The sequence below is a fragment of the Hemiscyllium ocellatum genome, chromosome 2 (genome assembly GCF_020745735.1).
Source record: "Hemiscyllium ocellatum isolate sHemOce1 chromosome 2, sHemOce1.pat.X.cur, whole genome shotgun sequence".
In the NCBI taxonomy this organism is placed as follows: domain Eukaryota; kingdom Metazoa; phylum Chordata; class Chondrichthyes; order Orectolobiformes; family Hemiscylliidae; genus Hemiscyllium; species Hemiscyllium ocellatum.
Genome location: NC_083402.1, coordinates 147,570,450 through 147,589,391, shown reverse-complemented (window position 1 = coordinate 147,589,391; position 18,942 = coordinate 147,570,450). Strand labels below are relative to the sequence as shown.

General features: G+C 43.2%; 1 protein-coding gene across 1 annotated transcript in view; it reads right to left on the bottom strand.

Annotated features, from left to right (window-relative positions):
* The window catches only part of glis3 (GLIS family zinc finger 3), a 558,527-nt gene that overhangs the window by 105,748 nt on the left and 433,837 nt on the right, over window positions 1-18,942 (bottom strand). The window contains exon 9 of the mRNA XM_060846791.1: window positions 7,659-7,800. Coding sequence (XP_060702774.1) covers window positions 7,659-7,800 — 142 coding nt within the window. The remainder of the gene's footprint in view (window positions 1-7,658; window positions 7,801-18,942) is intronic.

Here is an 18,942-nt window from a genome sequence, read left to right as displayed (position 1 = left end):
TGACATCCTCTCAGCATTTGCCCTGTCGAGCCCCTTAAGAATCCGATATGTTTCAGTGAGATCACCTCTCATTCTTCTAAACTCCAGTGAGTAATCTCAACCTGAATAGCCTTTGTTCATTAGACAATCAATGATAATAATGATTGCCATAAGGAGGCACTTAGTTTTATAATATTAGATGCAAGTCCTAACTATTAAAATTGTGCATGAATGCCAAACTCTATTTTTTTGCTATTTCCACAGTGATCTTATTTCTTTGTTTGAATATTTAACATATTTTTAGTATTTTCTACGCTCGGTGAAACATAATTAAAGCATTAGTTGTTTTCGGTATTGTTAGGAGCTAACAATGTATCTTCAAAAGATTCTTCAAGTGAATGGGAACTGTAATGTGCTTCTACAATGCCAAGATCTATGGAGACAAGAGAGTTGTGGTTATGTCACGGAATGAGTAATCCAGACACCTAGGCCTGGCAGGTGGTGAGGACCAATCACTGGTCCTACTGGAGCGGCTCTTGGAATTTAAATGCTATTACTAAAGTCTGGTGTTGAAACCTAGTTTAAGACATGGCGATCATGACAATTGCCATAAAAAAAATCTATTGGGTTCAATGAGGAGAGAGGAAAGTCTGCCCTCCTTCCATGCCCCAGTTGGTTTCCAACACAATACTGGCAGGATGTGACAGTTGGCTAATTGCCTAGAACAAAGTGGCAGAAAGAATGGTGCCTGGCACCAGGTAAGATAGTCAGGGAAGGAAGGCCTACGTATGATTACAAATTGGTTGACTCTAAACTGCCTTTTTGAGATGGTCCTGTGAGCCATTAATCCATGGGCATTAGACATGAGAGACAAATAAGCCCTGTCCACATTGCATCAAAGACGAAAACAAATCATCCTACCTAAGGATATACTGTTGAATCCAAACTAATAGCAGATCAAAGTGCAGTTTGTCAAGTTATGATACCTCACCACACTCCAGTCACAATATTCCTTACTTTCAATAACACTAGATGGAATAAGATGTGAGGCAAAGTACAAGAGATGGATTGGTTATCCTAGGGTCATCAACAACACTTGTAATGCTTCTTGCCATTAATTTGCAGATAAACAGGAAACCATTTAAGGAGCCTTGTCATTGGACACTAGCAGCCAAACCTCAGCATATAATTAACAGCGAGCAATAGTTCAGCAGACAGTGAGAATCATTGTGACACTTCCTCAACCGTCAACCTACTGCAAGCTACGATTTTAGACCTTTATTTGAAAAGAGAAGAAAATACATCAACGTACAGCTATAAAACTGTTGATCATAATGTCATCAAGCCTCAGATGCTATTCTGACAGAGGTCTTGGTTGGGAAGCAGTTAAGAATTGCCAGAGTAACTATAGAGATGAGGAGCAAATTACTGCAGACGCTGGAATCTATACGGAAAACAACCAGTGCCAATGCTGGAGATCACAGCAGGTCAGGCAAGTATCCATGGAGAGAGAGCAAGCTAATGTTTCAAGTCTCAATGCCTCTGCATCAGGGCTGACATGGAGGGCAGCATTTATAAGACCATAAGACATAGGAGTGGAAGTAAGGCCATTCGGTCCATCAAGTCTACTCTGCCATTCAATCATGGCTGATGAGCATTTCAACTCCACTCACCAGCATTCTCCCCATAGCCCTTAATTCCTTGTGAAATCAAGAATCTATCAATTTCTGCCTTGAAGACATTTAGCGTCCCGGCCTCCACTGCACTTGCGGCAATGAATTCCACAGGCCCACCACTCTCTGGCTGAAGAAATGTCTCCGCATTTCTGTTCTGAATTGACCCCCTCTAATTCTAAGGCTGTGTCCACAGGTCCTAGTCTCTTCGCCTAATGGAAACAATTTCCTAGCGTCCATCCTTTCCAAACCATGTATTATCTTGGAAGTTTCTATTAGATCTCCCCTTAATCTTCTAAACTCCAATGAATACAATCCCAGGATCCTCAGCCGTTCCTCGTATGTTAGACCTACCATTCCAGGGATCATCCGTGTGAATCTCCGCTGGACACGCTCCAGTGCCAGTATGTCCTTCCTGAGGTGTGGGGACCAAAACTGGACACAGTACTCCAAATGGGGCCTAACCAGAGCTTTATAAAGTCTCAGTAGCACAGAGATGCTTTTATATTCCAACCCTCTTGAGATAAATGCAACAGTGTGGGGTATAGTACGGGGGAGAAAGTGTGTTGATAGTCCAGATGAGGTGATCGGAATGTGAGAATGGGAGAACAAGTGCGTGTCCAACTGCCAGACTGAAAAGAACAGACAGTTCCACTGGGGTAGGGGAAGGGGAGGGGAGACAGGACATGCCGACAGAGAATGCAACAAGTGAAGCTAAAAGAAAGGGGCAATTTGGCAGTTGGATACTTCATAGTTCTGCCATTCTCATATTCCGATCATCTAATCTAAACTATCAACATCCTTCCTCCCCCAACAATCCATCCCTACATGATTGCACAAGTACTGCCCTCCACACTTCACGTCAACCCTGATGAAGAGTCATCTTGACTCAAAACATTAGCTTGATCTCTCTCCACAGATGCTGCCTAACCCGCTGTGATCTCCAGCATTTTTTTGTTTTCAGGAGTAAGGTGAAGAATTGGGGCCAGAGGAGCACCAAACGGTGAGGTACTTTGTTTACTTTGTGCTTTTCTGTATGTCATGTGTTGACAGTAAGATTGCAATGAATGGAGTGCTATCCAGTGGTTGAAACATAAAACCAAGCCCTTGTATATTATTCTATGCAAACTGAACAAATGCCATCCATAGTAAGTTAGTACTAATCTTTCTTTTCTTTCCTTGTAATTTAGTTACTGCCCGGAAGATTCAGTAAGAATGCAACACAGCCACATTAGAAGTCAGAAGGGAAATGTGGTCACTGCGATGAGATCTTCACCAATAAACTGGGCCTAATGAGGAGTGGAGAACTTCCTGCTGTGTGCAAAATGAATAAAAAATAAAGTATAGCTGTTCTTAGAGCCAAAGACGAGAGAAAACTGACAACCTGATGTGTTGGTAAAAATCTATTGCACGTTAGGCATTTGAACGAAGCAACTTGTATGGATAGATTACGTGCGTTGTAAAAGTTGGTGATATTCCAACCTGCAATTGGCTTGCTCCTACCTCAGCAGTCAATAACTGCCTGATTCCATTCCATCAGGGAGAGAATTTCACTCGCCCCCCCCCCCCCCACCCCCACTGAGAGTAATCAGCCAATGAAATGGCCGAGAGCTCACAGCTCATCAGTGCCACTGGAAACTATTTAGCCTCCTTACATGTGAATAACATTCACGGAACCTTCTCTGAAATCATTATTTTGATCAGATTAATTTTTCAGATTTGTATTAACGTGCTTGAAGAAATGCATTTTTATATCAGGCATCCCATGTCATACGTGTTGTAAACTGCTTTCTCTTTTGAAGCAGTAATCACTCAAACACCAGATAGGAAAAATGATGTCAGAAATTGTATAAATTTTCAGAGCTGTTAGGGAGCCAGTTACTGCAAGAAGCAGTAAGAATTAGAACAGCAGTCTGCAACTTTGGATTGTAGGGTTACTCAATATGGCTCAGTATTTTCCTGCTCCAAGTGCTATGGGAAAGAAAGGCAATATAAGACACAATTGAAATTTCTTCCTATCTCTGTAGTAAAAATAAAGTTTGATGAAGAAGCCAGATTAAATAAGAGTTGCAATTCTATTATCAGTGCTAGGGGAAGACTGATAGAAGGTATATTGCATTCTTGATCTCATTGAGGACCAGAAAAGCCAGAGCAGACAAATTACAAAGGGTTTGAAGGCACATTTTGAACTCTCTGTTAATGTTACTTATTAAAATTATGTGTTCAACAAGCTTTGGGAAGCTTGATCTGTGTGTGTTGTGACCGATACATCTGGTTGATGTTTTTGATAATGAACAACAAAACGAAGATTTCATCAGAGATGTGATTATTTTAGGTAGAAGAGATCCTGCCATGAGAGCACATCTGCTGAGAGGAAATACAGACTTTCAAGGAAGCTACCAACATGTGTAGAAGATCTGAGTTGCCAATGTTCTGCTAGAGAGAGGATTAAGAAAGGTATGATCACCTTATTAGGATTGTATTATAGACACCCTAATAATCAGTTGGAAATTGAGAAACAAATTTGTAAGGAGATTTCAGTTATGTGTAAGAATAATAGGGTGGTTATTGTAGGGGATTTTAACTTTCTAAACATAGACTGGGACTGTCATAGTATTAAGGTTTGTATGGAGAGGAACTTATTAAGAGTGTAGAAGAAAATTTTCTGATTCAGTATGTGGGTGTACCTACTAGAAAAGGTGCAAAACTTGACCTACTCTTGGGAAATAAGGCGGGGCAGGTGACTGAGGTGTCAGTGGGGGAGCACTTTGAGGCCAGTGACCATAATTATATTAGATTTAAAATAATGATGGAAAAAGATAGATCAGATCTAAAAGTTGAAGTTTTGAAGGTATTAGGCAGGAACTTTCAAAAGTTGATTTGGGGGCAAATGTTTGCAGGTAAAGTGATGACTGAAAAATGGGAAGCTTTCAGAAATGAGATAACAATCCTGTTGGGGTGAAAGGAAAGGCTGGTAGGTATAGGGAATGCTGGATGACTAAAGAAATTGAGGGCTTGTTTAAGAAAAAGAAGGAAGCATATGTCAGGTATAGACAGGAGAGATCGAGTGAATCCATTGAAAAATATAAAGGCAGTAAGAGTATACTTAAGAGGGAAATTAGGAGGGCCAAAAGGGGACATGAGATAGCTTTGGCAAATATGGTTAAGGAGAATCCAAAGGGTTTTTACAAATACATTAAGGACAAAAGGGAGAGAATAGGGCCCCTCAAAGATCAGCAAGGTGGCCTTTGTGTGGAGCTGCAGGAAATGGGGGAGATACTAAACAAGTATTTTGCATCAGTATTTACTATGGAAAAGGATATGGAAGATATAGACTGTAGGGAAATAGATGGTGATATCTTGAAAAATGTCCATATTATAGAGGAGGAAGTGCTGGATGTCTTGAAATGGGTAAAGGTGGATAAATCCCTAGGACCTGATCAGGTACCCTAGAACTCTGTGGGAAGTTAGGGAAGTGATTGCTGGGCCCCTTGCTGAGATATTTATATCATTGATAGTCACAGGTGAGGTGCCGGAAGACTGGCTAATGTGATACCATTATTTAAGAAAGGTGGTAAGGAAAGCCAGGGAACCATGGACTGATGAGCCTGGGGCAGGATGTAAATGTATTTGGAAAGGCAAGGACTGATTAGGGATAGTCAACATGATTTTGTGCGTGGGAAATCATGTCTCACTAACTTGATTGAGTTTTTTGAAAAAGTAGCAAATAGGATTGATGGGGGCAGAGCAGTGAACATAATCTATATGGACTTCAGTAAGGTGTTTGACAAGGTTCCCCATGGGAGACTGGTTATCAAGGTTAGATCATGGAATACAGGGAGAACTAACCATTTGGATACAGAACTGACTCAAAGGGTGGTGGTGGAAGGTTGTTTTTCAGACTTGGAGGCCTGTGACCAGTGGAGTGCCACAAGGATCAGCGCTGGATTCACTACTTTTTGTCATTTATATAGATGATTTGGATATGAACATATAATCAGTACATTTGCAGATGACACCAAAATTGGAGGTACAGTGCACAGCGAAGCAGGTTACCTCAGATTACAATGGGATCTTGACCAGATGGGCCAATGGGCTGAGGAGTGGCAGATGGGGTTTAATTTAGATAAATGCGAGGTGCTGCACTTTGGCAAAGCAAATCTTAGCAGGATTTATACACTTAATGGTAAGGTCCTAGGGAGTGTTGCTGAACAAAGAGACCTTGGAGTGCAGGTTTATAGCTCCTTGAAAGTGGAGTCGCAGGTAGATAGGATAGTGAAGAAGATGTTTAGTATGCTTTCCTTTATTGGTCAGAGTATTGAGTACAGGAGTTGGGAGGTCATGTTGTGGCTGTGCAGGACATAGGTTAGGCCACTTTTGGAATATTGCATGCAATTCTGGTCTCCTTCTTATTGGAAGGATGTTGTGAAACCTAAAAGGGTTCAGAAAAGATTTACAAGGATGTTGCCAAAGTTGGAGAATTTGAGCCAAAGGGAGAGGCAGAATAGACTGTGGCTATTTTCCTCGGAGCATCAGGAGGCTGAGGGGTGACCTTATAGAGGTTTATAAAATCATGAGGGGCATGGATAGAGTAAATAAACAAAGTATTTTCCCTGGGGTGGGGGAGTCCACAACCAAAGGGCATTGGTTTAGGGTGAGAGGGGAAAGATATAAAAGAGACCTAAGGGGCAACTTTTTCGCACAGAGCATGGTACATGCATGGAATGAGCTGCCAGAGGAAGTGCTGGAGGCTAGTACAATTACAGCATTGAAAAGGCATCTGGATGGGTATATGAATAGGAAGGGTTTGGAGGGACATGGGCCAAGTGCTGGCAAATGGAACTAGTTTAGGTTGGGATATCTGGTCGGCGTGGACGAGTTGGACTGTAGGGCTGTACATCTCTGTGAATCTCTGATTAAATGGAAGAATAGACAAGTCTTTGCTTTACACTGAGAGATATTTCAAACTGTACAAGAGCAATATCTTGGGGAAAAGGAACAAATATCAACAGAAGGATTAACAGAAGATCAGTGTCAGAGTCAGGATATAAACATTACACATATCATTTCACAAAGATAAGGAAATAGGTTCGCAATCGGGAGAGCACTACTCCACTTCAAGAAGCTGAATCACCTTACATGCAAATGTTCAGCTAAAAAGAAGCTGGTGAACGGTTTCTGCCTGAAACATTGATTCTCCTGCTCCTCAGATGCTGCCTAACCTGCTGTGCTTTTCCAGTGTCACACTTTTCGACTCTGATCTCCAGCATCTGCAGTCCTCACTATCTCTCTATATAGAAGCTGCAACGATGGCTGCTGGGGAGATATCAATTGATTATTCACTCGACATGCATGCATGGCATGGATGAGTTGGAACAAACGGTCTGTTTCCGAGCTGTACATCTCTATCACTCTATGAACAGGTTGGAATCATCAGGTCAGAAAGTAAAACATGGTTTGTGACTGCTAGATTGATGGTTGCAGAAAGGTAGCATTGATTGCCCTTTGTGTTGAATCTGAAAGATCTGGTCAATATCCTGTGCAAGCACTCACTTTGGGAGTGATACTCCTCAGAGGAAGAACACCACCTCAGAAATGAACAGATGACCCATGAACAACAACTCATACATGCCCTTCGAACATATGATTCTATTCAATTGTTTGGAGATTATGAATGAAATGTATATGCCGAGACTGACTAACGTAGGGCTGACTGGAATTAAAGCATTGAATTGTAATTTTTTTCTTACCGTGCACACAGGAAACTTGTAACTGTAAATGATAATTCACACTTCATTTGGTGCTTTTGTTTGAGGTGAATGCGAATGATTGAGAAGTGCATTTGTACCATTGCATTATCTCGCTGGCCAGTTATGTGAACTCTGCTATAACTTGCTTTTATTTTTAGTAACCATTAAAATATACTACTTGAAACAAAGGGTAAAATAAACAGCAATACTGAAGTGTACTTTGTCCAAGCTATTTTGGAATTTTTGGGAAGCTTACCTGAATACATGTCATGGGGATGTCCAGGTGACTGGCCGATTGTACTGTCCACAGCATCTTGTGGTGATGTAGCAGGCTGCAGTGGTTGGATAGTGAGACAGTCATTCAACATTTCCTGGTCTGGCTCATTGCTGGATCTTAACTGTAGACAAAACAACAAAAAAAAAGAGTGAATGAAGAATAAAGCATTAACTTTATACTAGAGGCATCAAATTATGTTAAGATAAAACATAAGGCTATTCATGGGCACATTAACAGCTTGTACAAAGACCAGTTAAGATGGAGTACTGTGTATCGATCAGCCTGCACGGCAATCAAGGGAAAGATAGAAACACTACTTCACCCATTTCCAGAAAAGGGCATCTCTTATCAGATTAGTGGAATGGGGAAATGGAGACAGTGCCTGATAACAATGTGGTATAATTGTGCATATCTAAATGATTTGAAATATCTCAACGCAACTACTCACTGCTTGATGTAGGAATTTAAGTGTCAACATCAAGAATACATGTCTCAGAATGTTACAAAGTAACATTTTAATTTGAACTACAGGCAGTCCTTGGATTGTGAACGTGTTCCTTTCTTGAGTCCACTCTCAAGTCGATTTATACATAAGTCAGAACACAATGCAGCACAGTATAAAATAAGAATTCATCAGTACAGTAAATCTTGATGTCAGATTTTTAAAATTACAGCCCTTGTATGTGTTCTTAAATACCAGAGTTCATAAGTCAGACATTTGTAAATCGCATGATTTTCCTGTACACTTTTGTGCTTATTTTTGATGGGCTGATATTTCTACATAAAGTATATGTGAGATGCTAATGCTCAACTCACTACGTGTAAACCATGGCTTTCAGATCAAATCTAACATGCGCATTGTGGTGTTGGCCTGATTGCCACTACTGGCATCTCATGGCATCTGCCATCTCTGCCTGTATGTGGTTCAGTGTAAGGGTTGGTTTATCTTACTTTGTACTGTGGTAGAAGATAAATCACAGGAGAGTCTTTACAGAAAAGGCACTGTTGTTAGTAAACGAAATGGTTTATTGCACAATAACAACAAGTCTATTACCAGTCCAGAATCACTATTAGATCTTCGGGGAACAGCATAGAACACATTTGCTCTCTGCAAAGGCTAGTGTAGAACTTAATTTCTACACTCACACACTGTGAGGTATCAACAGAATGGGTGGAGCTAATGCACTTTCGACATTAACTCTTTCATAACCATTACCTAATGCCTCATGCATCTCCTGCTCTCAGCAATAAAGCTTTATTTGGCCTTTTTTTCCCCCGAACCTGCCTTTTGTGGCACTGTATGGCTGAACTGTGTGGATTGTGTGCAGAATACATGTTACCTTTTCTCAGGTTTTAGTTAATTATTCTAGCATCATTTAACACTTGTGTGGCATTCCCAAAAAGATGGTTTCAAATGTATAAAATGTGACAAGAATTGTTAATGGTTAAATAAACTGCTGCTTGACATAGAGTCAGAGAGTCATAGAATTGTACAGCACTGAAACAGACTCTTTGGTCCAATTCGTCCGACGAGATATCCTAACCTAATCTAGTCCCGTTTTCCAGCAATTGGCCCATATCCCTCCAAACCCTTCCTATTCATATATCCATCCAGATGTCTTATAAATATTGCAGTTGTACCAGCCTCCACCACTTCCTCTGACAGTTCATTCCATACACGCACCACCCTCTGTGTGAAAAAGTTGCCATTTAGGTGTCTTTTAAAATCTTTCCCCTCTCATCTTAAACCTATACCCTATAGTTTTGGACTCCAATACTCCAGGGTAAAGACCTTGTCTATTTACCCTATCCATGCCCCTCATAATTTTATAAACCTTTACAAGGTCACCCTTGGCCTCTGATGCTCCAGGGAAACCAGCCCCAGCCTGTTCAGCCCCTCCCTATAGCTCAAATCCCCCAACCCTCGCAACTTTTTGGTAAATCTTTTCTGAACCCTTTCAAGTTTCACAACATCCTTCCTATAAGGAGGGAGACCAGAATTGCATGCAGTATTCAGAAGTGGCCTAACCAATGGTTAAACAGTGATTTTGAAATGTATTCCAGATTTGTGAAATAAAGATTTGAATTAGTTTTTGATTGCCCGAACCCAGAAACACAAATTCACAGGCAGCAGGATAGCTCAGTGGTCAGCACTGCTGCCTCACAGCACCAGGGTTCAATTCCAGCCTTGGGTGACTGTCTGTGTGGAGTTTGCACATTCTCCCTGTGTCTGCGTGGGCTTCCTCCCACAGTCCAAGGATGTATGGGCCAGGTGAATTGGCCATGCTAAATTGCCAGTGGTGTTAGGGGCATTAGTCAGGGGTAAATATAGATTGGGGGAATGGGTCTGGGTGGGTTACTCTTCAGAGGATCGGGATGGACTCGTTGGGCTGAAGGGCCTGTTTCCATACTGTAGGGAATCTAATCTAATCAAACTCTGGCACATATTAAATATTAATAGTCATAGTAATTTGTACAGGAAATAGAAATATCATTCCAGCACAATACAGGTTCTGATGAAGAGTCACTGAACTTGAAACTTAACTTTGCGTTCTCCCAAATACCAGACTAATGCCATTTACAAGTTTGCTGATGACACCATCATAGTCAGTCAAACCTCAGATGTTGATGAAACAGACTACAGATGAGAGGTGGAAGACCTGGAAAAATGGTGCACCGAGAACAACCTAGCTCTCAATGCCGGCAAAACCAAGGAACCCATTATTGATTTTCAGTGGGATGTTACTCATGCCCCCCTACACATTAACAGCACAGCTCCTGGGAGAGGTCATCCACAACAAGCTTTCTTGGACTCTTCATGTGGACGCACTGGGTACAAAGGCCCAACAACATCTCTTCTTCCTCAGGCAGCTGAGAAAATTTGGCATGACGGCGAATACCCTTGCCAACTTTTATTAGCGTGCCATTGAAAGCATTCTGTCTGGATGCAGCACTACCTGATAACTGTACCATTCAAGATTGGAGACGGTTACAGAAAGTGGTGAACTCGGCCTGGACAATCACAAAAGCCAACCTACCATGTATAGAATCTATCTACCAGGCCCACTGTCAAGGAAAGGCTGCCAGCATTCTCAAAGCTCCATCCCACCCTGGCAATGCTTTTCTACAACCTCTACCATCAAGGAGAAGGTACAGAAGCCTGAACGCACACACCAACTGGTTTCAAAACAGTTTCTACCCTACTGTTGTTAGAATACTGAATGGACTCACAACTCTTAACATTCGCCTGTGCCTGTATTTTGAGTTTTGCTGCTGTTTACCTATTGTTTACTTATCTAAGCTACTTAACTCTGTGATCTGCCTGTATTGCTCACAAGACAAAGCTTTTCACTCTGCCTTGGTACACGTGACAACAAGTTCAATTCAATTCAATTCCCAACAGATACTGCCAGACCTGCTGAGTTTCACCAGCAGTTTTTGTTCTGTGACAGTTTCTGAACCTGGTCTTGTGACCATACAATTTAACTTGTCTGATTGGAAGAAATATGTGCAGGCAAGGAAGCAGTAGTGGGATCTACAAGTAATTTGACAGCAAAACAGGAAGAAATCACGAGAACACTTTAAAACTAGCTTTCACTGATGTTTTATGTTGCAATTTCTAGAATTTAATAGTTTATACAGGAAGTACTGTCTAAGTTGAGAATACAAAAGGGAATAATTAAACACACAGTTTATGACACCAGTGAGAATATTGAATAAGTTACAAGGTTTTTAGTGTGTGAGATCAGTCAATTAGTTATTTCACTGCTTAACATTATATGCACTATTTATACAACAAATGAATTTGTATGGCAGTTACATCGTACATTTGCAATGTTATGACAAGATTTCAGATTTTTAGCCAAGTACTGGAGCCCCTCCTCTAGGTATTCAGTAAAATTGGAAAACAGGTTATAATGTGAAAATATTTTGAGAGAGGATCACACCTTCACTCTTCAGCTGGAAGAAACTGAGGTTTGTTTGAAACTCACTAAAACCAATCTGCTCCGGTAATTAACTGCTGAAATATGCAGCTCTGCAAGGGATAATATACCACAGTGACAAATCTAAAACATCCTATGGAAATATTTCATTGTACACATGTAGATTTATGTTTTCTCCACCAAAGTAAGAGGCCATGGTATTGATATCTCCAGTGAAATGTAACAATAATACAAACATTTAACAATAGTATACAATGCTTAGCAATCATTTGCACATGCTTTTACTAAAGTTTTCAATATTGTACTTTTTTGTCACAAACTTGTCACAAAATTGCCAGGGTATTTTCAGAAGCAGATAGAGTGAGAACAGAGGTGGAATTTTGACAGGCCAGTCAGTTGTTGCAGTGGGATAATTGTTAAGGTCATTATGATGTTATAGATTCACAGAGTCATACAGCACAGAAACAGACCTTTTGGTCCAACCAGTCCATGCCGAACATAACCCCAAACTAAACTAGTCCCACCTGCCTGCTCCGGGCCCATATCCCTCCAAACCCTTCCTGTTCATGTATCCATCCAAATGTCTTTTAAACATTGTAATTGTACCCACATCCACCACTTCTTCAGGAAGTTCATTCCAGACGCAAACTACCCTCTGTGTAAAGAATTGGCCCCTCGTCTTTTTAAAAATCGCTCTCCTTTCACCTTAAAAATGTGCCCCTCATCTTGAAATCCCCCATCCCAAGGAAAAGACAACTACCCCTAACCATATCTATACCCCTCATTATTTTATAAACTTCTTTAACTTTCAGTAGTAGACTCGTTAACTTTAAGGGCATTTAAACGGTCATTGGACAGGTATATGGACGAGAATGGAACAGTGTAGGATGGATCGGCTTCAGATTGGTTTCACAGGTTGGCGCAACGAGGGCTGAAGGGCTTGTCCTATGCTGCAATGTTCTATGTTTGATGTTCTATGTTCTTTAAAGTCACCTCCAGTGAAAAAAATCCCAGCCTACCGAGCCTTTCTTTATAACTCAAAACCTCCGTACGTGAAACACCCCAGAAAATCTCTTCTGAACTTTCTCCAGCTTAATATTTCCTGTAATTAACGGTGTTGATCAGAAGGTGACTGGAGATTCCCTGATGGTCTGTGAGCTCTCCTGTGGAATCAGGAGCATGGTAGCTGCCTTAGTTGACCCCCAGCAACAGATTGGGGTTCAGAGCTCCAGGAAAACCCTGAAGAGTCTGCATCTCCAATCCCATCCCACCTTTACCTACCTGGCCACAGCTGTTGCTGCAGAAACCCCATCTCCCCCTACACAATGATGTCCCAGCATGAGTGACCAGTTGTAAAGTTCTAAACTTTGAGAGGAGACTTCATAATGGAGGCCTTTCTCTCTCCTACCTACAGTAGCACACTGTAGCTTCTTCCTTGCTGTGTCCTCCTAACAACAGCGATGCTTCTTTAAGCAGAACGGAAGCATGGGTAATGTACCTGACTGGACAGATGGGTGAACAAGCCAACACCTACATGTTAGCCACTCTAATTGAATCAAACCATCACAGTGGTGATCAATCTGGTATCAATTGGCGGTTTTGCACTGAGAAGATTCACATAAATTGAGATCAGGTTGTGGTATGTTTGAGTTTTCAATGGTCTTTATTTGCTTTTCTTGCCAGACACTTGGCATTGGAGATAGTGAGGACTGCAGATGCCGGCGAGTCAGGGTCGGTACAGTGTGGAGCTGGAGAAAGCACAAATAGGTCAGGCAGCATCCAAGGAGCAGGAGAGTTGACATTTCAGGTCAGGGCCCATCATCAGGTCAACTTAGCATTTCCATGTGGGCACAATCTCATTCAAACTAAGCTGGTCATGTTCTCTTACTGAATTGTCTTGTGATCAGCTATGAACTTAAATCCATATTCTTCTCTAAATGGACAGTGAGTACTTCTGTCATCCTAGAGTATTTGAATTTGAGATTTTACAAGATGTGAAAATGGGTTTCAGAGGGTTTCGGATGCAATGTTCCCCAGGGAGCTCTTCCCAATGCAAACAGTGAGAAAACTATGTGTTGCCTTCTCAGACTGAATCTCATAGAGACATGACTAATGTGGGCTATGGCGTAAAATGTGGTAGAACCATGCAAAAAATCCAACGAGGCTTATCTCGATACTGGGAACAACTTCACTGTATCTTTTATCTGAGTTCTGGGTGTCAAAGCAAGATTGGAGCAAGTTGCTGATTGGGGGAGGGGGAGACTATCGCCTGTTAATGACTTTTAGTCTCACATCTTGCCTTATTAATATGAAATGTCCTATCCGACTGCTCATGGCAACTAAACTAGTGAGTCTGACTAGCACATAGGATGATGGCTGTGGGGGTTGTTCAAGGTCAGTCATCTCAGCTCCAGGACATCTCTGTGGGAGTTCCTCACAGTAGTGCCATAGACCCAACCATTTTCAGCTGCTTCATCAGTGACCTTCCCTCCTTCAGAAATGGGGATGTTCACCAATTATTGCACAATGTTCACCACCTTACTGCAAACAGCCTCCATGTTGTTTATCATCTAACAGCATTTCATGGAATGATCCATGGATGCTAGCTACATTCACCCATTGTCCGTTAACCCCAGCAATTCCTTACAATCTTCTTGGCACCTCTCTGTTCCACATACAAGATGCTTAGGAAACACAGACCTCCATCATAGTCCTCAGATATTGAAGCAATTCATGTTCAAATTCAACAAAATCTGGACAATGTCCAGGCTTGGGCTGACAAATGACAAGTAATCTTCACCCTACACAAGGTAATGCCCATCTCCAATAAGAAACCATCTAACCACCAGCCCTTCACAATCAATGGTGTTACCATCACTGAATCCCCTACTATCAACTTCTTTGGGATTACCATTGACCAGAAATTCAACTGGACTTGCCATATACATGCAGTGGCTACAAGAGCAGATTAGAAGTTAGGAATACGACAGAGAATAACTCGCTTCCTGACTTCCCAGAGCCTGTCCACCATCGACAAGGCACAAGTCAACTGTGTGATGGAATACTCCCCACTTGCCTGGATGGGTGCAGCTCCATCAACAGTAAAGAAGCTTGATACCAGCGAGGATAAAGCAGCCCACTTGATTGGCACTACATCCATAAGCATCCACCCTCTCCACTACCAAAGCTCAGTAGCAGTTGTATGTACTATCTACAAGATGCACTGCAGGTATTCAGCAGATCCTTAGACAGGTCTTCCCAAATCCACAACCACTTCCATTTAGTTGGACAAGGGAAGTAGATACATGGGAACATCATCCCTGCAATTTCCCTCCCAAGCTGTTCACCATTCTGAATTGGAAATACATCACCATTTCTTTACTATCACTGGGCCAAAATCCTGGATTCCCTCCCTCAGTGCATTGCGGGTCAACTTACAGCACATGAACTGCAGTGGTTCAGGAAGGCAGCTCACCCCCACCTTCTGAAGGACAACAAGGGACGGGAAATAAATATTGATCAGTTAGTGATTCCGATGTCCCATGAATGAGTAATAAACACTAAGAATTCTCGACATGGAAGTCAGAATGGGTACCAGGCGACGTTAGTCACCCTCTTGCTGTGAGGAATCTCCATGTTGTTCACCAGCTAACAGCGTTTCAGAGAACAATCTATGGATGCCAGTGACATTCACTCCTTGCCCATGGACACTGGCAATCTCACAATCCTCTTGACACCTCTCTGTTCCATATACAGGATGCTTAGGAAGCACACACCTCCTTCATTTTGCTGACAATGAGGGAGAGATTGTTGTCTTTACACCATGCCACTAGGCTGTCTGTCTCCTTCCTGTCCTCTGTCTCGTCGCTGTTTGAGTTCGGACCCCACTACGGTGATGCCATCAGCAAATTCATAAATGGCGTCTGTAAAGCAGAATGATGCCAACAGCGTGGGTTCAATTCCTGCACCAGCTTAGGTTACCATGTAGGACTCTCCTCCACCTCTCCCCTTGCCTGAGGCATGGTAATCTTCAGGTTAAACCACCACCAGTTTTCTCTCTCTCTCTCTCTCTCTCTCTCTCATAACAGAATAGCCTTATGGTTTGGCAGGACTAATGCGACTTTATATCTTGCTGTACAGTGGCGGGTTATGTCACTCCAATTCCTGCACCATGTTCCGATAGTTTACAGGACAAGCCCACTGCACATGCAGCAAGCAGACCTCCATGCCTTAAGGACAATCATCTTCACTAAGTTCCATGGAGGTACCTGCCAATGGGTTGTCATTGCTCATTGGTCCAGGCTCTGGAGTCCCTGGAGGGGCTCATGGTCAGTGCTGGGCCAGTCTGGGGGACAGTGGGCACCGATCCAGTCAGGGAGATGTATCAGGCACTTCCCAACCAGAGATGTCCAGCTAGGTTGCTCAAGAATGTGGGCCACGGTCAATCATAGAGATGTACAGCATAGCAACAGACCCTTCAGTCCAACTCAACCAGATATCCTAATCTAATCTAGACTCATTTGCCAGCATTTACCAACCATCCCTCCAACCCTTCCTATTCATATCCCCATCCAGATGCCTTTTAAATGTTGTAATTGTACTAGCCTTTACCACTTCCTCCGGCAACTCATTCCATACACACATAATCCCCTTTGTGAAAAAGTTACCCTTTACATCCGTTTTAAACCTTTCGCCTCTCACCCGAGACCTATGCCCTCTAGTTCTGGATTCCCCCATCCCGTGGAAAAGTACTTGTCCATTTACCCTATCCATGCCCCTCATGATTTTATATGTCTCCATAAGGTCATCCCTCAGCCTCCGACGCTCCAGGGAAAACAGCCCCAGCCTGTTCAGCCTCTCCCTGTAGTTCAAACCCTCCAAACCTGGCAACATCCTTGCAAATCTTTTCAGAACCCTTTCAAGTTTCACAACATCTTTCCTATATTATGGAGACCAGAATTGCAGTACAGTCAGTTCTCCTATAACATATATTTCTTCAATGCGAATTGGCTTTAATGCGATTGAAGAATTTAGACCATTATTTGTAGAACACAAACTTTCCTTACCTGTATTGGCTATAACATGGGGAATGTGGGGGTCAGGGATGTCAGAGTGCAGGGTCGGGGAAATCAGAGTGGGGGAGGGGGAGGTTAGGGTCAGGGGTGCTTGGGAAAGGAACTCAGGAATCTATTTGTGCGGGTTGGGGACTACAGACCAGGGATGCTAGGTTCCTCATGCCCCTGTTATCATGTCTTCCCACATGATAACCAATGGCTGGGGTGATGGAGTGCAGATGTGAGGGCAAATCAAGCAGACCCTGAGTGCTCTGGATGTGGGTCCATGGACACAGCCAGATGATCACATGCTTGGGCCAACATCATCCCCATCGTGTAGCTACAGTCCAGCAGTCCCTCGGCAACGATGACCTTTCCCTCTTCTATCCCTGCCAGGCCTTCCCATTCCTCCCCGATTTCTGACACGACATGCTATTCCCCTCTCTCTGGCTGAGTAGGTGACCAGTGTCTGGCCTAAAAGCCAATGCACTCTGGTATTCCCTCCTTGGCCAGCTATGGAGGTCTCACAGGGAACTGCTCACTCGTTTGTGCTCCCATACTCACTGAGCGTGATGTTCCCACAGAGGCCCCAGGATCTGAGCTGGTGAGAGGCCTGAAAGAGAGAGTATTTCTGATGCCTCCTCTCAAGCCCTTGAACTCTCTTTCTCCAAGATGTGAGAAGTGGTTTCTGGGACAGCAGCCAGTTCCTCTATAGGGACTGTGGCCATCCCAATGACACCTGCAAGACACAAGGGGCGATGTGGCCAATGGTTCAAGCTGCTGTGTAATGAATAACACTGACAGCAGGATACATGTCAGAATCACAGTGGATCCTGCAGGATCTGTCCATGCCTTCTCCTGGGAGGCACAGGATTCTGTCCCTTTCCCCTTCCCCACTAATCCATGGTCTTTCCATCCTATTCTGGTATGTTTTCTCTTGGAATGAGGGGAAGGGAGGAATTGAGTGAGATGATGGCATAGCAGCCAGTGTTGGAGCAGTGGGTAGGGGCAGGTGCTCTGAGGGAGTGGGTTAGTCGTACAGAGTGGGGTTAGAGGTGAGGGAGGGTGAGGCTGAGGAGGGAACAGTGAGTGAGGGAAGATGTCCTAGGCAATCGTGGGAGTGGCAGTGTCAGACCCTTACTGGGAGGTGGGTGCAGTCACAGAGGTAGAGTGCACGCGAAGTAGAAGAGAGAAGAGTGTGGTGCTTAACCTGGCACTGCTGGGCGAGCCCCTGAGTTTCAACCAGCACTGCTGGCCATGCCACTGCACCGTGGAGGTCAAACTGACTCCTGTGGTGACTTCAGACCAGGCTGCCAGGGTCTGGGGTGGTGAAGCGCATGGAACATCTCCCCTGGTGGTCCTTTGGTTAAATGACAGCCCTCGTTTGCTCCTCCAGGTCCTATCAGAGAATGGTGGCACAATTTTCCCCTTCTCTGATGTGTTCGGAATGAATGTCGTTCACAAAGCAGGGCACCTTCGGAGTGTCAGCCCTCATCCTGGGTGCACAACAGGAGTTTTGATAAGATACACGTGCCAGGGAAACTGGCCTTTGGGAAAATATCCAGTGAGTGGTGAGTCGTTCCCTGATTGGTCAGGAATAGGGCTAAAATTGGGCACCAAATGGGTGGGGTGGGTCATTATAGAGGTGTGCTTGGGCAAGAGTGCTCCTGGAGGCGTTGCTACGGTGAGACCACAGCAGAAGAGAAGTGCTTCACCTTGAAAAGGTGGGAGATCCACCAGGCAGAAAGTGCCAAGGCATTTGGAATTGTTAGCTGCCATATTGAATGACATCAGTGTGAGCCCGAGGGCTGCATGTATTGTAGCAGAGTGTTATATGGACCCACATGTGGACTGAAGATCAAATGAAGAATATTCAAATGCTATATCCTACCACCTGCTCCATTTGTCTCTCAGGTCACTCAATTCACCCAGGCACCAGCGATATTTAGCTCCCAGGTCTCTGCAGTAAGACATGAATTTACAATCTTTTCATGAGCTGGCAAGAGTTTTTCTATTTCATCAAAATACTACACAGAAGGAGACTCACTGCTCAGACCACAAACAGAAGTTGAATGCACATAAAGAATGAATGGCTGTGAACAGCTAAATGCCTTCTTAATGTTTCTGGAGGGAAAGGCTTCCTGCAGAGAGCACACAGTTTGGAGTTACCCCCTAGTACTTGTTAGGTTGAGCAATGGAAGATGAAATTTGATATGAACAAATATGAAGTATCGAATTTGGCACAAAAGAATTGGCGACGTGAAT